The 24152-nt window shown below is 39.8% G+C and overlaps 1 protein-coding gene across 2 annotated transcripts in view; it reads left to right on the forward strand.

The window, feature by feature from the left end:
• rbfox3a (RNA binding fox-1 homolog 3a) overlaps positions 1-24152 on the forward strand; it is a 622615-nt gene that overhangs the window by 582345 nt on the left and 16118 nt on the right. For both annotated transcript variants that reach the window (XM_086140611.1, XM_086140610.1), the window contains exons 8-14: positions 2017-2109; positions 3797-3857; positions 5109-5162; positions 14925-15057; positions 17013-17052; positions 17185-17249; positions 22639-22717. In XM_086140611.1, the coding sequence (XP_085996737.1) occupies positions 2017-2109; positions 3797-3857; positions 5109-5162; positions 14925-15057; positions 17013-17052; positions 17185-17249; positions 22639-22717 (525 nt within the window). The remainder of the gene's footprint in view (positions 1-2016; positions 2110-3796; positions 3858-5108; positions 5163-14924; positions 15058-17012; positions 17053-17184; positions 17250-22638; positions 22718-24152) is intronic.

A 24152-nucleotide genomic window follows, 5' to 3' on the forward strand; every position in this document is an offset into this window, starting at 1 on the left:
CAGTGGTGGAAACTTACAAATTATGAAAATAGAATCGGCTAAAAAGCACAGTGAAAGAAAACTTGAGCCTCGATTTACTTTTTCTCATGAAATCCAACAAAAGTTAGCTCTGCGCAATGACTCCTGAGTGTCCTTGAGGTCTTTGTTACCCTGTGCATGTCGTGACTGAAGGGGCAATGCTGATAACAGCCAGGCAATTAGACTCATGGTTAGTCTTTAACCATATTAACCATGGCCTTTACACTAACTGAACATTTCAGGTGCTATGAACATCTTATTACAGACATCATCATTTAGACATCAAAATAATTATAAACACACACATATATATACATATATATATACATATATATATATATATGGTAATATGTTAAATATTGTTATGTTAACTCCTTCTGTCATCACAGAATCACCACAATGAGCTGTAAGAACCACCTCAAACTCTGTATTGCCTCCCGACAAATGTGTTTAACTAGAAATATTAATGGTTTTCCCATCCTTGGACTCGCAGGTCTTCATTATTTGTCATTTATATCATGTTATTTGGCAAAAAAAAAATCAGGTATTTTGAACAGCTTTTTAATTCTTTGAGACAAGTGTTTTTTTGTCATCCTATTCACCCCATTTGAATAGTTTCAGGAAAAGTCCCATCCTTCAGAGAGGTTCCTAATTTTGAATCTAATAAAATTGTTCAGGTTTTAATGCCCCACCTTCATGAATATAAATATTGCCAATTAGCCAAGCTTTGCAGGTGTGACCAGAGAGCTGATATGTTTTGTTGCAGTGTGTTCAGATGTGTCATGACACACGGTCTTTTCCCTTTTTCACGCCAAACCTCTTATTATAAAGGAAAGGGCTTGATGTGGTCTAACTTGCGTTCACTATTAAAGGGGTTTATAAATGCCAATCAATATTCACAACTAGTCCCTCCCCAAGCTCTGTGTATTACTGGAGATATGCAAATATGTGGAAAGAGTAGATCACTGACTTTGGCTTCATGGGGCTTTTTCCACAAGATATTAAAATTGCATTACTTTAAGAAACCTACTGATGAATTATTGAAAGTACATATCGATACTTGCGAGAAATATTCGGCCATGCAGTACTAAAACTGTTGATCAATGCCTACCTCTACACTATTCCCCTGCATTACAAATGTTCTCCTGTTTTTAAAATCTTATTATTATTTGTTAACACTGATGCAGGTCTTAGCAAAATGAGGTCTAACTATAAATGTAGTATTTTCAATGTCACTAATACGGCGCATCAGAACACCAGACAAGAAGCTGTTTCTGCAAACCATATCTAATCTCGGTTTTCATTCACAGACGAGGCTTCACAGTTTAGAGTTTCCAGACTCGGCTTTTAAGACAAATTGTGCTCTTTGAGTCTGCTGCACCTCCTGGCCCGGCCTCAGATGTGGGCCGGCCCTCATGAGCCAGCTGCAATGTCAGGCTCAGTGATTTTTGGTTGATTAATGCAGGAGAGACTTATATGCCGCTTCTCTTTGGGGTCTGGCCGTGTACAACAACCCATCAGTTTACACAGTGAATTCTGTGGAGGGTCAACTCCTCTGTTGTCCATTGGGTAGTACAACCAGCATGACAGCCTTGATTTCCCGAAATAGTTCCAAAAGTCACAACCAGACAAAATATATATCAATGGTGGAAAGGAATCAGACCATTTATTTCACACAGATTTTTTTTTTTTTTCTGCTATCGCACCCGGGTGAAAAAACTCTTTTGTTCCAGTCAATTTGGCCCAAACAAGATCAGTGTGAAAGCAACCTTGGTTGGCCACATATTAGAGGTCCAACCCGCAATGTCCTGCATTTCCAACTTTTTCTCATAATTCTAGTGTCTAGCGTTCTGTCTGTTTTCCTTCTGGCTTCTGCTTTTTGATATAGGGCTCCTTCTAACCTCCACTTTATCTTTTTTCCCTATCTTCTATCCCACATTTCTCATCATTTCATGTGTGGACTATCATCTTTAATCTTCTGCCTCCTGGCAACATCAGGGCTTCGGGTTTGTAACATTTGAAACAACTGCAGATGCCGATCGTGCCAGGGAGAAACTTAATGGTACAATCGTAGAGGGACGCAAAATAGAGGTGCCTTCCTTTACTCGTATCTTTTTACATCCCGCCTCATCCCTTCCCTCTTCTACTCCCTGAGCCCCGACTTTGTATTTCCTTTCTCTGCCTGCCTGAAGTTTCCTGCAATGCCTCCCCTCTCCTCCTCCATTCCTGTCGTGTCTCCCACCTGCCCGCTGCACCCTGAACGCTGCATGTCGAACCCTGATCTGTAAGTGTATGTGACCAAGAGAGAGACTGACCTCCTCAGCAATGTTTGAATCTGTCGCAGTGTTTTGGCACAAACGGCATTTTTGCTCAGGATGGATTGTGTCATTTGTGGTTGTATCATGTGCATGACATCAAGGACATTTATTGATGATAGTGTTTTTGTTTTTGTGCGTGTGTGGTGTTTTTTAATTTTTATCAATATGATTTGACTTAGAAAAGAATTCTGAGCATGGATTGTCACAACCTCTTTAAAGGGGGAATTCCAATTCAATTCAAAGGATGAATTGGTTTTGGAGCATCTATACACAGAAATATAAAAAAGCAACAATTCATTACTTGTTTGTAATTACAACCTGTTTGATGTCACAGGAAGTCATACACCATATCCGAGACAATGCTCATTTGAATTACTTAATAATGTTCTTCACAAAATTCTTGGAAAATATTCCACTTATCTCGGGAAAACCGCATTCATGCTGGTATCAACAAATTCATCAATTAGAAAAAAAAAAAATCAATTTGCTGCATTGACATTTCAACGGTTTGTGCTGCTGCCTCACAGTAGAAATTTTCCTCAGTTCACCTTTTCTCCCTGCGTCTGCTGACCCTGTGGGTTTTCTCTGGGTTCTCCATTTTGCATCCACAATGCAAACATATGCAGTAGCATTATAGAAGATCCTGAATTGCCCAGACAAGTGAAATTGTATTGTGTACTTTTTCAATATACTGACTAAAATACTAGAAACCGACAACATTTTAATTGACCATGTGTCTTTTCTCTTCAGGAGAGATTTATTGCTTCCAAATCATCATTAAATTTACTAAAAGAAAAACCATTAATACATAAAAATTTGAAAAATGTGTGATGTTAAAATGCACCCACAATAGACAAATATAAACTTGTGAAATTCTGTAAAAATTAGAAATCACGTACAACATTCAGAAAAGTAAACGCAAATGACCGTAAAAAGTATTTTATTCTCTGAAAAAAAAAATCATACGTTTGAAATGTCAGGTGATGTATCTGATGTTTAAAAGCTTCAAAAGGATTCTGAGGGCAGCGTATGCCGGCACTCCGTGTATTTGTGCTTCGTATTCCGCATGCAACGTTTCACCAAGGCAAATGATACATTTTTAAATAAAAAAAAGACAAACCCGGAAAAAAGAAAATCAGCATTTATACCACACGTAATACAAATGACACTCTGTCATTTAAGACTTTCATACAATGATTTTTTTTTCCATGCACGTATATTTTGAAGCTGTGTCGCTTATTTTCTCTGATGTCTTTGGATTTGTTAAAGCATCATATATTCGACGTGCTGCATGCGGACTCACTTGTGGAATGATCCAATGCTAGTGTGGCACGGAAATTGCTTAGGATGTGGGTTTGTCCGTAGCGTGCACGGTTTCCGCTTTTGTTTCTATGTGTGCACGTACTTACGCTTTTGTTTTATGTTTGCCTGTGACACTAACCATGTCTGTCTGCTGGCAGGTCAACAACGCCACAGCGAGAGTAATGACAAACAAAAAGGTGGCAAACCCGTATACAAACGGTAAGCTTTATTTCCATCCTCGAAGCTCCTTTTATTGCTGCTTTCATTCCATTTCTCCCTCTTATATTGTCGCTCTGATCATTAATTTTCTCTGTTTTCAGCCGTCTCCGCTTTCCTTACCCATGATTCAATTTCAGTGCCAGTATTAGACTTGGCTGCGCTGCAAAGCAACAGACCTTTTGGTTATATTTATTTGACGAAAAAAAAAAAAGAAAAGACAAAAATTAAACAACCCACATCATTATTATCCGTGTAAGTAAGCTTGTTCTTTATATGGCAAGGAAACTGAAAGCTACAAATGCAAGCCAGGCGTCGGATTCCACCGTCACACAGAGTCTTTCACATTTGATTTATGAAATCAATATTTGTCAAAGAGGCAGCCAATTTGGTTTGAAATATCGGGCAAATAGCAAAGTGCAATTTTTTTCTTACTCAGCAGGCAGAGGTGCTAAAATGGTAAAAGGAAAGTGGCAGAGAAAGGAAAATTGGAGGTGGAGGAGGGGACTCTAAAGTGGAAAGAGGATGACAAGAGTTTGGTAGATGGAAGGGGGGGAATGGGTAAATGAATAAAGCCAATAAAAACAGCCAGGAATCATCGGTAAAGAGGGAGAGACGGAGCTGTAAGGGCGTGTTGCTCTCTTGAAACACTCATTTATGTGGACTGAACGACAGAGTGGTGGGTGGAGGGAAAGAGTGATGGAGACAGTGGGAAGAGGTAAAAAGGGGATGGGGTAGATGAACAAGGGAGGGTATTAAATGGCCAGACGTGTCAGCACCTCTCACGCACACACACACACACACACACACACACACACACACACACACACACACACGCACGCACGCACGCACTCACACACACATGCACACTTCCATCCTGAGGGTGCAGAGAAAGAGAAAATGAGCCCTGAAGGGTTTTCCATTCATCATTGTCATCAAGCCCCACCAGCACATATACACACACACACACACACACACACAAACACACACACATATATTTCCAACTCATCTTTCTTTCTTGGTTATGTTTTATTGGCTTCGGTGGTGGTTAAGCAAAGGGTTGCCAAACGGCGACATCACAACCAGGCAAAAAAGTAACAAAAGGAAACCACGACAAAAGTAAATAAAGCTCCAGTTTCACAGTGCCGGCCTTCAAATATTTGTCCGGGTCATCGTACAGAAACTCTAATTGCTCTACCTGCTTTTCATTCTGCAACTGTGTGTGTTCTATGTGTGTGTGTGTCTCCCATGCAGGCTGGAAGCTGAATCCGGTGGTCGGCGCAGTATACGGCCCTGAATTTTATGCAGGTAAAGAATCGTACCATTGTGACGGGAAAGCGCGACAAAGATAAACAGTCCGCGGTCTTTGGGTTTTCATGAACCCGACGCTTGTGAAGCGTGGACGATGTTATTGTGTGTCAGTGCCCGGCTTTACTCGTGCAATGTATTTGTGTACATGCAAGCGCGGTTTGATGTGGCAGCTCGGTTTCATTTGAGAGAAAGTGCTGAGACCGTCCGCTCTCCATAACTGCTCTCCTTTCTGCTCATTAGTCTAAAATCTGTTCATTCCCAGACAGGTTTACAGCACTCCTCTAAATAACTGCTCTGACAGAGAGAGGCCATCCATCTATTTTATTTCTCCTTCACTCCCTCCCTTTTTCCCTGCTTTCCTGCCTCTGTCCCGTTACCAGACCATCCATCCCTTCATCCGCCGACCCAACCAAGCATCCGCAGTTGACCTCCCCCACAACCCCGGAACACAGATGTTATGCTTGGCTGCTTGTTATCCCATATTTCCTTATCTTTCCTTTCCTTTCCTTTCCTTTCCTTTCCTTTCCTTTCCTTTCCTTTCCTTTCCTTTCCTTTCCTTTTCCATCCTTTCCTTTCCTTTCCTTTTTCATCCTTTCCTTTCCTTTCCTTTCCTTTCCTTTCCTTTCCTTTCCTTTCCCCTCCTTTCCTTTCCTTTCCTTTTCATTTTTTTCCTTTCCTTTCCTTTCCTTTCCTTTCCTTTCCTTTCCTTTTTCATCCTTTCCTTTCCTTTCCTTTCCTTTCCTTTCCTTTCCTTTCCTTTCCTTTCCTTTCCTTTCCTTTCCTTTCCTTTCCTTTCCTTTCCTTTCCTTACCTTACCTTTCCTTTCCTTTCCTTTCCTTTCCTTTCCTTTCCTTTCCTTTCCTTTCCTTTCCTTTCCTTTCCTTTCCTTTCCTTTCCTTATCTTTTCCATCTTTTCCTTTCCCTTCCTTTTCCATCCTTTCCTTTCCTTTCCTTTCCTTTCCTTCACCTGTTTCACCTTTCCTTCCCTTGTTTTATCTTTCCTTCCCTCCCCTTTCTGTCCCTTTGCTTTCCCTTCCTTTCCTTTCTTCCCTTCTCTTACATTTTGTCGGCTTTCCCTCCCCGCAAAATAAAGCCCAAGGAAGACTTCATTTTCATCCAAGGCCATACAGTTGACATGTACGCAGCAGAACACTGATAGTTCAGCCTGTAAAACATGCCAGCATGAATATATTTCCCAAAGCAGTGGCAGTGACAGCGGCAAATTTCACCACATATAGTCCATAGATGTTTTTAAATGTGTGTGAAGGGACAGAAAAATAGTGATGACTTGAGGAAAAAAAAGGAAAGCTGCAGTATCTCGCAGAGGGCAGGAGGGTCGGGTAGTGTTTCACTGTGGCAGTGACTCTTTTTCCAGCAGCGGTTTGGAAGGTCTGAATTGGTTGAGAGGGTAAAGAATAGGAGCCCCGGTCTTTTCTCGTGTTCTCACCCGATCACAAGAGGAGCTTCTGAATCTCTGCGATGAAGCCTCCGAGCTACATAAAGGCAAAGCTGGTTTTTACCCCTACTCTGAGGCGTCTTTGGACTGCGGTGAAGATAAAACGGAATACGTTTGGCTCTTCTGATCTACTCTGCTCGCACAAAGGTGAAAACGCCTCGGTGCCGTCCTGACACGGTGGAGGTGTTTTTGCGTCAATCGATCAGGGTCTGTGAGACATAGTATCAAAGATTGTGTATTCCTGACAAACTCCTCTGCTGTTTTCTTGATGGAAGGAGAGGCTTGAGCCCGGGCTTTTATTTTATTACCGAGCCTGAGCTGAGGTCTAAGAGGTCTCCATGTCTTCCACGAATGCTAAGTGGATGTGACACCATCAGTGAAATGTGTTGGAGAAACTGTAAAGTGGATGATGAGAAAAGTCTTGATGCTGCTTGGTCCATCACCAGACTCTGTGACCGCAGCTGCTGTGAGTATTGTTCTGTTGTCAGGAGATTCTGATCCCTGGGGCTTCAGGAAAGGTTTAATGGTGATGGCCTTTACAGAGTATGGTTTTAAGTGTATGGCCTTTACATACTCTTTGCTATATATTCGTACGGGTAGCTGAAACAAAGATTAATCCCCACTGAAAATCTGTGGAAATTCAGATGCAAATTGGTTTCATTTCTGGTTCTTGCTTTGACAACTTGGACATGATTTGAAAACCTCAGTCAAGCACAATTTCCGCAACCATCTTATCATCGATATAAGCTTTATGTTTTTAGCTTGTTTGTTTGTCTGTTGTTTGGTTGATTACTATTGTAAACCAAGATCTGACCTGAATATCAGTCATGTATGAGCTGTTACACCAGTAAACCTTTGGTTTACTTTCTGATGACTTCTGCAGGAAGGTGTTTTCTCTGAAACAGCTTGATCTGGCCAACGTGCTGCTCCAAATTGCGTTAAAATGCAAAGTAAAGCATCAGGGACATCAATAAGGTACAATATAAAGAATGACAATAAACAAAAGCAAAAGTGCGCTGCAGCAGTGGGCAAAGTACAGAGTTGTAGTCATGACAACAGAGTTAGAAAATTAGTATCAGGTTGAAAACAGAAATGGTTGGAGGACAACTGTGTTTGTTTCTCTTATGAAGATCTGCAAAATATTGATCTTTTTCAGTTCAGTAGGAAAGTTCACCTGAAAATCAAAATGAGTCCCGTGATTTTTATAGGTTGTTTCAGTGCAACCTGTGTAATTTGGGAGATCTGTACCATGTAAAAAAACATTAAAACAAACAAGATTGAGTAAGACTAGTTAATCATTTTTACATATTAACTAAAGACTTAAGTCTAAGAATAAGAATCAAAGGGTGAGGGAGGAGGAATGGTTGTGACACTCTCGCCTCCAGTCTCTAAAAAAAATGAAAAATCTCCACTTGCAAGTGAAAGTATGTGGGATTGGGATTTCTTCAGGAATAATTATGACTGCATTTAATCTAGTTTGGGGCGGGAGTGAAGCAGGATGTAAAGCAGGATGTAAGGACGATTAATCACCCTTTATCAGACGGCTTTTCCCAGCACCCATCAGCTGAATCGGCCTCCATAAATCCTGGCCAGCTGACAGTGCACTCCATCTCCATTGCCGAGCTCAGCTACAGGTTTATTGTGCGCAAATCCCATTCAGAAGAATGACAGATGACCTCCACGTGCATACACACACATGCTCACACACTGCTGAAACCTGCATGGAGCTCGAGTATAAATGCACCGTCTAACTTTCACACCCAACATACGAAAGGAAACAACGAGACACTCGTATATACAAACATCTCATAGCAAACAGAAAATACATTTCAATTTTCATATAAAACCATGAACTGCAATTAAATTGAAGCTAAATTGCAAACTTTGTCTTTTCATATACCTCAAGGCTTTCCAAGTAAAGGCTCATGATCAAAATCTTTCTTGGGTTAATAACTTCATGTGGAGTTTTTTCACACTTCATAAATATAGAAAGAAAGTCACTGAGGTAAAATAAAAACATATGTTGACATCTGATTTCTTCTATTATTTACAGAACGTATACGTAGATTATTACTCCAGTGTACAGAGTAAATCTAACAACATTAAATTTTCAGATTAATTGCATAAAATATAGACGTAAATTAAAAATTAAATTAAGGCAAAGAATATCAATGTTTAAAAATATTAATTTATAATTTTGTTGGGAAATCAACATTGGATTTTGTTAGAAAGCAACACAGTATTAAAATCAAATAGTAGTTAAGACAGTGGAACATTTAAAGCATTGAAAATGCAAAATTGAAAATAGTGATGACACGAAAATGTCTTACATATGTTATCATATGGCGCTGTCTGGAGTGACAAGGATCTCGTCAGATATTTTATATTTAAAATGAAAAATTGAAATGCTTTCATTTTATTTGTGCAAGCAGGTTTTTCACAAAAAAAAAAAAAAAAAAAAAAACACGACTTCAATTCTCTTAAAATGTGTTTTATTTCAGGAAATCATCTGTTTAGCCCCTGTGTATTTCATAAAACACTGGACTGATTTGGCCATAGATAAAGTGAGATGATATTCATTTCCAGAAGAAGGATTTTACCTTTTAGCTTTGCATTCGCACTGGAGCGACATGGGTTGCTTCCCCTTCGGGCCTTTTTAGGGATCTGAGGGGCGGCAGCTTCACTGCCTGGCATCTCCATCTTTCTCATCTGCAGATCCAACCTCTCTCGCTGCCTCCCGCCTCCACCTGCGCTGAATACCTGTTGCTTACTTGCTGGAGGTTGGTCAGTTTGTGCATGTGTGTGCACATAAGGCGTTGTCCAAAGACACAACTCATGTCTTCCTTATTAAACTCTTTATACCAAGACTGCAGAAGACGATAAGAACCTCAAAAATCAGTTAAATTACAGGCTGTGCCTGATTCAGCCTGATTTAACTACAACTCAAAGAAAAGTGCCGCTCTCATAAAAAAGGAACGAAATGTACAAGAGGGCAACTTTATTAGATTAATTTGATAACTCAGACAGTTGACCTGGTGGAAAAAGGTCAAAGGGCAAAAATACGATTTAAACGTACGATTTAAAACAAATGACACAACTATCACTTTGTGGTATAAACATATGATTTGCATCAAGATAAAGTATCAATAAATCATAATAGCACACAACTGACCTCAACTTAAACCTCGATGAGAGTGGAAGCCTCCTCTCAGAGTTCGCATGACAGCCTGCAGATGGCCTAAGAGAGAGAGGAAGTGGGCGTGCGTGAACGTATGCATGCATGAGCGTGCGTGTGCGCACGTATGTGTTTGGGCAAGTAAAATAGACTGCATGGGCATGAAGGACAATGAGGGAAATGTAATACTGATTGATTGACTGTGTCCTAGACTGAGTATATGCAAAGCAGGACAAATGTGTGTATGCATGGACGTGCTGGCGCATTTGTATTTGCTTGTGTGTGTATGTGTGTGTGTGTGTGTGTGTGTGTGTGTGTGTGTGTGTGTGTGTGTGTGTGTGTGTGTGTGCAGTGTATGAGGGGCTTTGCAGAGCAGCTCTCCTGAACACAACAAATAAGATTAAAATGCAAAATGCAGGCAAGGAAGTAACAAGACAAGCGTCTCTGACTTCTTTACATATGCTGGAAAATTTGCAAGCCGGAAGGGCAACGTCAGATGGACGCTCGGACTTCTCTAAGGGTGGATTGTCATTGTTCCAAGGCCAGATGACACTCGCTGTCAGCTGGGAACCCAACCCTTGATTACACTAACAACCTGGGATGTTTAAAAGGAAGATTGGTCGAGTATAACTGAAGCTGTGCTGCTAAACAACTGCATCTGTGACGGGTCGATGGTGTGTGTGTGTGTGTGTGTGTGTGTGTGTGTGTGTGTGGTCGTGTGTGTGTGTGTGTGTGTGTGTTTGTGTGTGTGTGTGTTATGACAGAGCTCAATGAAACTATGTGAAACTACCTTGATCCCCTAATTAAGCTTGAGTGGTGTTGATGATTGTTGTGCCACAGTTATCAATTAACTCAGTTTTAAATTCAATCAATTAAAAAAAAAAATAATAATAATACAGAAATTAGAGTCATTCAAAGACAGGCTATGGATTACATTATTGTTTTGCAACTTAAAGAAGTGCTTATATACACCTGATTTCACACAACTGCACCAGTTGCATTTGCTTTAAGCAATGAACTCATTAGTAAGATAAACAAAAACAGATCAAATATAAAAATAGTGATCTCTTAATTTAAGTTTTTGCTGGGAAAAAAAATGATTTACAAATTTGAGACAGTGAGTTTCAAAAGTTATACGTACATTTTACATGACAAAATGGGAACATTTGAATTAAACTACAGTATTTACGTGGTGTTTCTTCACTTACTATACAGTTGGAGACTTTTGAAGGTGTATTCAGGTCATGTATCATGCAATTATATCAATATATCTCCCTCACTTTTCAATATGAACTCATGGTTTAAGTGAGCGGTGATGAATTAAATTGTCTCAAACGGCAAAACAGCCTTAACAGCTATTTTTTAGATCTCGAATCATGTAGATCACATAGTAGTTCCACCGCATGATCCAAATAAGGATTCAGCATCTATCAGTCTTATTTCAAATATCCCTATCCTTCCCTTTTTACAACAAATATTCCAGTCACTTTGACCAAAACGATGAGGAATGAAGAACATTTTCATCCCTTTTCTCTTTTTTTGCTTGAATAAAACATGGTGTTAGATCTTTATCCCATTTATTTTTTTCCGGATTTGTAATCCTTACAACTCTGCAGGACGTGGGGCCATTCTGGCAAAACTGCCTTTAATTTCCCTCTTTTGGATTTGAGCGCGCTCTACATCCATTACGGAAACGTGTCAACTTTTACTGCAGCTCACTCTGTCACTCCAATTGATGCCATCATTGTCAGATTTTAGTGTATCTGCTCACTGCAAATGAATGCAATTCCCTCTAATCTCTTGAAAACTCAGCCCAATTTGTTAGACGCGGCGATTAAACCTGAGTGCTCTGTCACCGTCCTAATATCAAGACTTCGACACACACACACACACGCACACCTCGACATTATCATACATTACCCCGTCTCACAAAGTCACGTTAAAAATACCAGTTTCATAACTATACATTTGTTGTTATCATAAGTAGCTGAACCCGGTACAGTGTGTGTATGCAGCCTCAACTTGCACTCTGTGTTGTACTTTATGCATATGTGTATCAGCGGATGTTGTTGTTTGTTGATTTTATGGGGCCTGCTGGCTGTCAGGCGTGAGCCCCGCCATGATTCATGGGTTATTACCGCACCACTGTAGCATGCGCAAGCCATAGCTCATCGTCAGATTGCATTCATATATGTCACACCAACAACAACATGCACATACACATGTCCTCATTCTCACTCATGAATAAGCACGCGTACACCTTCTGGCACGCGCACACAAACACACACACACACACAACAAGGAATTAATATATGGATGTCTGATATTAAGTGAGCGAGGTACGGAAGGTGGGTACAACGTGGGGGAAATTGATCTTTCGCCCAGAATATATCACCAATGGACTGTTTGCAGGCTGCGTGGCATATTAATGCCGTTGTCTGACTAGTTAGAATAGGCAGCAGCAGAAACAGCCGAGTGTGGAGGCTCTCCATCACGCCGCGGAGAGAAAGAGAGACAGATGGATGAAGGGGAGAGAAAGAGCCTTTCTGTCTCTGAGCACTTACAGCTGAGTGTTTTTCTCCACAGCTGCCAACAGTAGGTGGGGTTACTCTGCAACTGCGCCTTCTTCTTAGATCACAAAGTATTCGGGATGAAACAGCGCATTAGAGGTGCTTCTAATGCGTCTATTGGTACATGTTTGTATTTACACCCACTAATTAAAAATGAAATCGTTGCAGGCATCATTAAATGATAAAATTGAGGCGGGATGAGAGAGGCAGGAATTTAAGGGCCCAATTTAAAAGCAGGACGTGGGAGCAGGTAGAAGAGCCGAAAACTGAAGACGTAGAACAAAATACCAAATGTAATCACACCAAGATAGAATGATCAGAATGGGAAAACAAAGCGGTGGGATGTGACAGAAACTGTGCTCCAGATGAGCCACAATTAAAACACAAAAGACGCAGGACAGCAGGAAATTATTTTATTTTATTTTATTTCAACTTAACCAGATTCTGATAAATTTGTCGTTTTTATCGTCCACATTATCGAGACCAGTGCTTAATCACTATTTTCTTTAAGTCAAAAGACAAAGGGACACATGTGTCCATTTATTTATTGAAAATCTTCTCTATGACATTTATAGGTCTTTATAACGTTTCCTTACTTACTTTGTTCATTTTACTATTCAATGACTTAATTTGTATTTATTCTATTGTAATAGAATACTTTTATTTATTTTTATTACATTTAGTTTTTTAAATGGGATTTAGATATATTTCTTACAAATTTGTTCTTGTTTTTTTCCTTTGTTTTTTTTTAAATTATTTTCAAACAAATATATATTAAAACTGATAGCTACCATCTAAGCTGGAGCAATTTTCATGCCTCAATTTGACTTCATCTACAATTTGACATTTATTCATAACGTTCTATGTTCCCTGTGTTTGCATTAACATTTGGAAAAAAAAAAATTATACGTTTCTTTGTCTTTTTACTGCATGGCATCCCTTCTCGACCCGCAGGAAAGTACAAGCAGAAACTCGAGATTCCTTTATGAAACTTTATGAGAAACAATACTGATTATTGTAGAAATGTCCTCTAAATGTACTGCCATTTCTTACCATGTGTAGACCTCCATGAATTCCCCCCCCCTCCAAAAGACGTCTGATGTCCATCAGCTTCGACTTTCACATGACTGTGGATAATGAGAGCTTCGCCCTGTTGTAGATGGCCATATCACACCGCCTTTATGTGCTTGTGTTTGTGTGTGTGTGTGTGAATCATTTCTGAGTTATGTGGGCACCCCCCTGGGCTGCGAAAACTTCAAGGCCACCGTGTTTGTGTCCACTGTGGAGCCAAAATCCCAGATCTTACATTAAAAAATCTGTTGCTCGAGGGTTGAGTTAAGGGTCAGTGGGCAACCAGTTGTGACGATCAAGGTGAGGGTGGGGCGATGGGGTATGTAAATGATTGTATGGAAGTGGCTGATCCCCTGGAAAACAGGAACAACTGTGTGTGTGTGTGTGTGTGTGTGTGTGTGTGTGTGTGTGTGTGTTCCCCTGCTGAATGAAGGTTAATCAGGGACCTTCAGCTAAACCAACTCATATCACATCACTACGCCATGAGGGTGACCCTCATGTGTGTTTAATGCGTGCATATGATGAATGACGGCTATAGGTGGAATCTGCCACTCCAAACAATGCAGACCATCTGCTGCGTGGCCCTCCTTCCAAATACCAAGTCTAACCTCCAGTTGCCTCTCGTGCAGCCGCTGCCAGGTCAGCACTCTGTGTTCCCCTCCATCTTGCCAATCTGTCCATATTCTGGTCATGCGGGAACTTGTAGAACTACGAGCCGGCGAAAGCATGCATGACACCTTCAGTCAGACATTCATCATCCTTCAAAAATTGTATAAAAAATCAATGTTTTATTCGGGCCTTTGTTTTTTTTTTCCCTGCGATCAGATTCACACTAATAGAAGAAAAAAAAAATTCGATAAAGTGAATGAATTTATGTTAAACGCAAATCATAATTTTAAAGATTTTACTTTTGAGATCATTTTATGATTATCATTGGAAATGTCAGAGATGAAGCTAGTGACTTTTAGCCATTTCTCCCCATGAAAGAATGATGATGTTGATGTCCTTGTATTTCTTTTTCAGATAAAATCAAATGTTCTGTCAAATAACACATTTTATTCGAATTAGGATTGTGAGTATCTTATGAGTATTGGAATGGATACTAAAGTATAACTTAATAAGATCCTTCTCATTCCTCACCTCAATTCAGTAGTGTCTTTCAAAGGTCCACATGCATCCCCATTAAAAATCAACAATAATCCCTGATGCCATGAATATCATACTCATTTTACTCTTTTTCTTATACAATTTGGTCTTTGTTTTTGCTTTGTTTTTTTCTTTTCATGCAGCCCTATGACTATCCTCTGATCCAGATCCCCAACTAGATTTTCAACTTATACTGAGCATTTGCCCAGCAATGATTTTTGCTGTTATTTTGATATCCGGTACAACTGATTGTTTGACCCCTCCTTGATCACTGCATCATTTTTTTACCAGTGCAACATATTATACTTCATCCCGCTTCCATCTGTGTGTGTGTCTCTCAGTGACAGGCTTTCCATACCCCAGTACAGGAGCAGCAGTGGCTTATAGAGGGGCCCATTTGAGAGGGAGGGGTCGCGCTGTCTATAACACGTTCCGTGCTGCACCACCTCCTCCACCCATCCCTACCTATGGAGCGTGAGTGACACACACACACACACACACACACACACACACACAAACACATAGCCCACAGAGACCCACATAATCAAATAAACACTGTATGAAAGATCTCCAAGACTAAACCTTGCCAGTGAACAAATCTAATTCATTGCGTTACTCAGACATACACACGCACACACACATACACACAAATATATATATATACACACATCCTGTAACAGAAGAATGGTGAGTGGAAAACAAAAAGGCCACCTTCTAATAGAGCGGAAAATTGCTCTTTGATTCCAGAATGGCCGAATTTGTCTCTCTTTTTTTCTAATGTGTCATTCTTTATTCGGCTGTGAATGGACTACTATGACCTGCACACTCCAGTGGGCCCACTTCAGACAGAGCGAGAGACCTAGTCAATGTGAAGGGGGAGGCTGAGAGAGAGAGAGAGAGCGAGAGAGAGAGAGAATGGATGTCTGGTACCGAGTGAGGGTTGACAGAAAGAATGAGAAGACAAGAAATGTAGATGGAGACGGAGAGAGTTAAAGCTGCAGGCAGAGAGAAGAACAATGGATGAATTGTGCAATTTGACCAACCACTCTGTATGCTGATCGCACAAATAAATCCTGTTAGATTGTCTTTGTTTTAACCTCTAAAGATCCAAACTTTTGTTTGCTGATCATGTTTAAAAATAGTTCACAACTTGCACATAAATAAATATAACAACTAAGCATTGTCTTGGAACATGAATTATTTCTTTTGTCCCCCTATGTCCTAATTTAAGGCAGTGTGCTTATTCATGTACATTATTATCACCAAAAAAAAGGAAACCGTCTATCTCAACACAAAATATTTCCATACATGGTGGGAAAATAGCAGCAGAAAGATAAGTGTGGAAAGCTCCAAATAAAATGTCCTCATATGGGCACTCGAGAGAAACAATCACTCGTCACTAATGTTTGCCGAACATTAGTTTCAAAAGTAACCGCTGATAGAAACTAAATCATTGCATTACAGTGTTATCTGAAAAATGAAAAATGTATAAAATGAACGATTAAAACTATTTGTTTTAATGGTAATGACTGTATGGCATGGCAGTATGTATTCCAATTTCTTGGTGTTCTGCAATGACATAAAGGGCCATTGTATTCTATTGTTTTCTGTTCTATGTTGTCGTACTATATGAGTCTCATCATAACAGAACCTTGTCTACCGTCATGGTAACGATACAAGCTAATAGAGCATAAACACAACTTACATCGATTTGTACAATATATGCTACGGTAGCACACCTTCAATATACACACGCCGTGAAGCTGTTGTCCCAAAACCCTCCAACAGCCACAGTAACAAATGCTTTTTTACCGACTTTATATTTTTAATATTTATAATAATCATATATCCTGTTTTGTTGTTTTTTTTTCTCTCACCGCCACTGATCTGAGTGCAGAGAAGTTTTTTAAACCCTAATACATCTAGCTGAGCACTTTTACAGATTTTTTTCATTATCACAAAATCGTTGAATAAAAGTCGCAAATTTTTCTTTAATATTTTTTTTCGAGTAAGGAAAACAAAAAATCAGTGTTGGGAAGCGGGAACACTCAATGGGCCCCAATAAAATGTGAAAAAACATCATCTGTTTCTGTAAGTTTTGCTTACAACAAAATTGCCTTTTTTTCCTTTTACAAAGGTGCTGAGCGAAACTCTTTTTATCTGGTTTTGGTCTGATATATTACATTAAGCCAACATGCTGCAGTAGAATTCTGATTCTAGTGCCAGAGTTTACACTGCTTTAGGCCAAAGCACATGCCATATACATGATAGCATTTACCATATGTTTATAATTCCAGACAATATTACAAAGCCCTTTGCATAAGGATGTTTAGGTGTCAGAAAAGACTTCCCAGGAAAGTCAGAATACTGAATAACGTTTCTATTCAGTAAAAAGACGATATCTTTCTTTGTTGATGCTGTGTCTACAGTGTGGTCTACCAGGATGGCTTTTATGGGGCAGAAATATATGTAAGTTACTGGCTTTTATATGCATTTTTATTTGTTCCTCACAATTAAACAATACTGTGCCTCAATGCTTCACCTGAGGTTATATTTCCTTCCACTCCTGAGGTGATACTAAACTCCTCTGTCTCTCTCCAGGGGGGATATGCAGCGTACAGATATGCCCAGCCAGCTGCTACCGCTGCAGCTGCATACAGTGACAGGTATTTTAAACTCCTTTAAGCTACTCTAATGTGATTCACATTCAGCATTTCTCTGAGCTAATTGCATGAATCCCGTCCTTTGGTGCGGTTAGCTATGTTTATAGATGCACTCAAGACCTTGGGGACAACAAAATTTAGATTAATGGGTCCACAAATGAAATAGCGAATATGCAAGTAAAATGCATGTGAACTGCTTTAGTTTAGTTCACAAATATTATAATATCCCTGCTTTTTTTGCACAATTTCATAGCCACCTTGCTCTAACATGTATCCTTGGCACAAAGTGGCAAGTAAGCAATGCCAGCTTCTAGAAACTAAAATTGCAGTCCATACCTCACTGTTTATTTGATGAAGTCCATGTTTTTCATTAGGGTCTCTAACCATTAGATATAGTCCACAGGATTTGACACCATTTGGTTGTTATGTCCGCTACATGTAGTTTTTCCAATGTTAAAACTGCCTCTAACTATCAACAAATAAAGTAGAATTAACCTTGTCACCTTGTTACTGACACGGTCAATTTATTTTCTTATGTATGTAATGTGGTATTTTCCATGTGCAAACAGATACCATAATATACTGTATATCCACATTGAGAATACAGCAACTTTACATTAAAAAAGTACATTAAAAAAATATTGCAATGATGCAAATCTATCAGGTAAAGAAAATAAGAGGGGAATTCTGCAGCCGTCCTTGTCTGGATCCTGAAGAAATGATGTCTACATTTCCCAATAATGTGCTGCTGTCAGTCGTCAGGCCGTTTTGATCTGCTCCTCTGTGTTGCACCGGGTAGTGATCTACCATGATACACACTGAACCAGCTGTGTGATGTCATAAAACCTGAATCTGGCCCAAAGATAGCAGCTTCGGTGTGTGGTGTGTGTGTGTGTGTGTGTGTGTGTGTGTGTGTGTGTGTGTGTGTGTGTGTGTGTGCACTTGGGGAGCTAATCTCAGGGAGATAGAGCATGTCAGGCCAGATAAGAAACGGCCGCAGCAGGAACCTGTAGGCCTCTGATAATGTAAGATTCATCGGAGGCGAGCGGCGAGCAGCAGGCTCGAGAGAATTATGAACGCAGCAGAGGAGCAGAACGGAGCAGGTGAGGGGGCACGTCTCTCTCCACAAGACGTATTTAGTTCCCTTTCTTTTTCTCTTCTCACACATTCCCTCTTTCTCCCGCTCACATTACTCTTCCTCCCAGGCTCGTGTGTATTGTATCCTTCTCTTCTCTCCGCACGATTCATCTTTTCTACTGTGTCTCTTGTGTTCTATTTTTAAGCACTCTTGATTTAAAGGGAAGTCCAGGCAGTGAAGTGGGGATGAGAAGGGGGTGGGGCAGAGAGTGGGGCGGCACTTTTATTTATTGTGGGATAAGAGAGGTCTTAAATAGAGTGGATGGGTCGAGAGCTGAGAGACTCTCTGTTTTCCATCTCTCTGGTCTGTACACAAACGCACACGTACACACACGCACACACACACATTAAACTATTGCCGTCGACACCTGAGACCATGGAGAAGGAACAGGACTGACCTTCAAACAGCCGGCCTCCTTCATGTTTCAGACCCCCACGTTGTCTCCCAATTAGCCTTGGACCCGAGATTTTAGTTTATGTTCGCAAGCGAAAAAAAAAATGTACTCATAGATCATTTCGTTTTTTTACTCGAAAGACTATCTTATTAATCCTGTTTCTGTTCGTTCGACCATTCCGTGTTGTTGTTTCGATGCAGAGGCTGCAAAACATCTGTTCTGTTACTATTGTCACCTGCAGTCTTTTTTGCCATACTGTCTCACTGATGATATATCGTGTTTGAGTAATATCACAAAGTATAAAGAAACTCGGATGTCACCGTTTGATCCAAGTTCGGCTCAAAGGAAAAAGTGCATTTTTTTTTAAACCAAAAAGCTGTCTTTTTTCTACTCACTTGGAACAAACACGAGTGCAAGTTGGAGTTTTTTTTTTTTGTTTTTTTTTTGGTCAGTCACCTTTATCAAATGCAGGGGTCGGCTCAATGGCTCATAAAAAGTAAAAGAAGCCAAGAGGCCCCGACTGACTCCGAAGCCTAAAAATGAATTTAAATTGAAATGTATATTTACTTGCCTCATTAATGTCTCATGTTTTTAATGAGCTGTTGAGCGACCTCTGGTGATTGGCACGTTTAGGACGACACCTTCTGGTGTACATTACAGTGGGTTACTGCTCATATGCTACACAACCGTCCGACAACACCAACATATTGACCAAGTCTGATCCAACTCCTTGTTATAGTCTTGTTATTATAGTCCTCTTGATACCACTGTTTTATCACAGAGCTGGTCGTATAAAGGGGGCGGGTCTTCCAGCTCCCGTGAGCAATTTGAGGAAGATTCTTTGATGCAGCTTTTGTTGTTCACTTGGCAAAGAAGCGCCACTTCATGAATTGTACCGCTTGTTTCACCGGGCTTATCCACGCAATAGTGGTAATGGACCCAGTCAGACACATTTGTAGTATGACTGGATCCACCCATCATGAAATTTGTACCAGTACGAATACATGTACTATTATTCGCCTTGTAAAATGTACATTTATAGCCCGACATATAAAGTTCTCTTAGCAAGGTTGGATTTGGTGGTATTTTAACCTCATTTCCACCATAGCTAATATTGCCTCATATAATGAGGGAGGGGAGGTCACACTCCCTTTCCCTCGAAACGCAGAAAAGCTTTAAATATCTCCACTGTGACTGGGGTTGTAAGCAATAATTTTCAATAGCAATTTTGGTTCATTTTCAGTTACAACATACGTGTACTTTGGAGTCTCAATGTTGAAAGCGTGTTTTCTAAAATGGTCCTTTATATGGCCGGATCCTCAGCGGTTGGAGATCTAACGGATTTGGTGACCAAACGTTTCACAGTAACAACAACTGTAAAACATGGTAACTTGATGTAACGTTAGAAATCCCAACCTAATCATGACCTAGAAAAATTATAAATGAATAAAAGTTTCACACAAATCTCTGTTAGCGAAATGATGAATCTATGACATTTTGAATCTAAAAGGTCAACTACGTAGTATATATCTCACATAATCAATCAATAGATTAGGAATGATTGATATAGAGGCAACGTCTTCCAAGCAGATTTCATAGACATGCAGTTTTTTTTTCCTTTTCACAAGAAACGTCATGTGAGACCTGGATCCGTAGGCGTGCTAAATTTACTTTTAAACAGGTCAACAAAGACTAATTGATCAACAACAGATATGATCTTTATTTACATCTCTAAACACCGCTCTTACTCCCCCCTCTTTTAGTCAAACCAGCATCCTCTCTTCAGGACGCCCTTCTGTGACACATAGTTTAACACAAAGTAGTTTAGCCGCACAACCTCTTATCTTTACCCTCCAGACATATGTTGGCTTCCCTTCACTTTTAGAAGAAAATAAACAAACACGGCAGTAAGAGAGGAATCTAAATAAAGCAGTCTGGTGGCGTCAAGTGAAAGAGGGATGGAGAGGGGGAATGAGAAAAGAGATGGGCTTTGGGGGAGGGGATTAGTTCCAAGCCAATGCTGGTGAATAGACTGGAAATAAGTCTCAGGAGACAGACACACAGGGAGTTGGCAGCAAGGGGGAACCTAGAAGAGAGAAATGGAGGTGAAGAAGAACGGAAGACGATAGACGGGGGGGAGGGGTGGGGCGGAACATCATCAGAGGAAAGCGTTCGGCAAAAGTCTGTTCCTTCTGTTTCAATATTCCTTCTTTTTCACTTTTTAGCCATAATATTTTTCACTTTTAATATGCAGTTTCCCTGCCCCGAAGGATATTTATCTTATCACTCCACCTATTCCTTTCCTTATCTTTCCCTTTTTTTTTCTCAGCGGCTGACATTAGTTTATTACAATCCTTCAAACGCTCATCCAGTTTTTTCTCATAAATTGAAAGTGATAAAACAAATCATTGCAATCACACACCTTTACAACGTACATTTATTGGGAGACATTGACTGCATTTTCATCCCATTGGCCTCCGCTTAGAGTGAGTATGAGAGGGAATGATTATAGATCTCTCCTCCGGACCACAGTTAAAATCTACGACCCAATGCCTTGCTCGCCTCATGCATACTCATTGTAGTTAGCCGCCGCTCCCTATCCATTATCAAAGCTATTCAATCAAAGCTAACATCCATAAGGTTTATGTCTTGTGGTTAGAATTGGGAAAGAGGGAAACATTTCACTATTTCCCACTGCTGATTAAATTCCCCCGTGATTTGTACCGCTTCAGAGAATCCATATAGTTTTATGTTTGGAGAACAAGTCAAAATGTCAGAATGTGAATCTACCGCCTTATAAACAAAAACCTACGTCAGAGCCGAGGCTGTCCGCAGCTCTCGGGAGGCGTAAATACAAGATAGTGTGCTGAAGGGAAGGAAGAATCCAAATCAAATGTAAATTTATATCTTGAATTTTGGGGGGATGTAATGTCTCTGCCTGAAACTCTTTCATTCGGTGAATTCAACTAGGTATAACACATGACCCTATTATAATTTGTCAACTAAAAATTCAATGGCTTTTCCACCAAGATGGAACGCATTTCCTCATCTTTTCTTTGCTTTTCTTTTCTTTTCCTTCCTTTTCTTCTTCCTTTTCTTTTCTTAAGAAGAAATGCATGCCATACAGCACTTACAAGTATTCTGGATTTCTTGTTCCCAATTTCTTCTCATCATGGCCCAACAATTTACGATCACTGGTAAAAAATGTATTGAAGGTAAAAAGTAAAGAGAGAAAAAAACACTGAGATACATAAAAAACGATGAGGAGTGAAGTACAATTATTGCGACAAATTACTGTAAATTGTAAATTGATAAAACAATTACCGACAGCAGTGAAATAGAGCAGCAGGCTGTGACTATTGACTAACTATCCATAAAATAAATGCAAAATCCAAGAATCAGAAGACAAGCACAGAGGCCTACTTATGTGTATATATCATTTAAAAGTATTTTTATTCAACCAGATTCACAGCATCCATAGGAAATTCCCTGAATGCTAGTAGAATGCTTAATATGCTAACATCAGCTTGAGAAGCTAATAAATGGCTCATCTGAAATTTTCATAGCGAACCCTCCATCCTGTCAAAAAGTTGGACAGATGGAAATTTTACATTTTGTCAAAGCAGAAAAATATTCAACAAAAAATATCACATTCAGTTTGCGATGATTTTTTTTAATCCTATTTTAAATGTATAACAATATATATATTTTTTTTGTAAATGTATTTACAATAAATGGAAAAATGTGTCATATTTGCCATATTTGTCCAGGTGAGTTTGTGATTAGTATTTAAGGCTTAATTTTTCCACTGTCCTATTTTCATTGAACCATTCTAATAAAGTGTGCTTTCTCATCCACAGTTATGGCAGAGTCTATGCAACAGCAGACCCGTATCACCATACGATTGGTCCTGCAGCCACATACAGTGTGGGCACTATGGTGAGTGAGTTCTCTCTTTTTTAGCTGATGACTTTCTAAAGATTGTCAGTAATGTTGGCTGGTACTATAAGATGCAACAGCTGGATATAATGGGGTAGAACTACTGGAGACAACACAAAATGTTTACTTAAGAAATGAAATAATTGAGATATTGATTGGTCATTTGACCGTCGTGATAATTGCCACTTCAGTAAATGAAAAAGGGAGATTCTTGTATTCTTACACACCCCCGTTCATTGGCTTGAAGATTTCTTTTTGCTTGAAATCCAACCAAAATTGAGAATTTGCACACAAGGTCTCATCCAACTTTGGAAAGGGGACTTAGTCGAATGGTTAATGTTTGTTTTTAGCTAGCTTTGCAGCTAACATCAAAGATGAAAATGATCTTTCAAAAGAAAGAAACAAAGCACCTCAGAAGATGGAGGAGAGCAGAAAGCACCATTTGTTTTCTTTCATGGGTGTGGGTAGAGCCTTCCTCCAAAGATTAACAGCCATCCAGTTCAGGCTTTGACGTGCCGTGGGAGATTAAGGTAGAGAGAGAAAAGATTGCAGAGAGAAACGTAAGAGGAGAGGGAGATTTTTAAAAGTTCTTAGTTCCCAAACCGGCTGCAGCTGCTCGGAGCTGCATTTTGGACTCCAGAAAAATTGACGCTGACATGCGTGTGGCGATGGTAATGGAAAAGTCCCACCACCTCCCCCACGTGTTCCCCCAACCACCTCCCTTCCTCCCCTAGTGCAGCTGCTAGCTAAAAGCCTTCATTAATTACGACCATTATTTCCTCTTCATTTACTTAATTAAAACAGTGGCCTGTGTTTTCCTCCTTATTACTCTACACTTTCTTCTCTTTTTCCTTCAAATTACTCCTCCCTTTTTCCCCATCCTCCCACATGTGATCCAGACCTCTGTTTGCATATTTGTATTCCTGATTTTGAGGGGAAAAACATCGATAGTAAGCCGCTTCAATTACCGAGGAATAACCTCAAAGAGAAACTTTTCAGATCCAGGTGATCATTGATGTCCAAATGATCAGGCTGACAACATTTGTAAGCATTTGAGCCCACAGCTTCAGTAGATTACTTGTAGATGAGGCTTTTGGACAAGATCTTTTTTTTTTTTTCAAGAGAAAAAAAAAGGATGGATTCATTTTCTATAGGCAGCCCCATCAGGGGAAACATTAATTTGTCCAGAGGTTAAGTTGGTGCCTTTCTTTGAAAAACTGTCAGGTCTTCAGCTGTACAAGAGGTCATTAGGACTTGTTTTCCAAATGTAAAAGTTGAGCCATGTCCAACTTGAAAAAATTCACCATCTCACTGAGATCGCTACATAGTATAGTTGTCTTTGTAAACAGGTCAAATTGAATATGGAGCAGAAAATCTTAGCTTAGCAGGGAGATTGATATTAAAAGTCGCCATCCAAGTTCAGAATCAATTTTCA

The sequence above is a fragment of the Fistularia commersonii genome, chromosome 33 (assembly GCF_037954325.1).
Source record: "Fistularia commersonii isolate RoL2024-O1a breed Wild chromosome 33, RoL_Fcom_v1.0, whole genome shotgun sequence".
NCBI classification, from domain to species: Eukaryota; Metazoa; Chordata; class Actinopteri; order Syngnathiformes; family Fistulariidae; genus Fistularia; species Fistularia commersonii.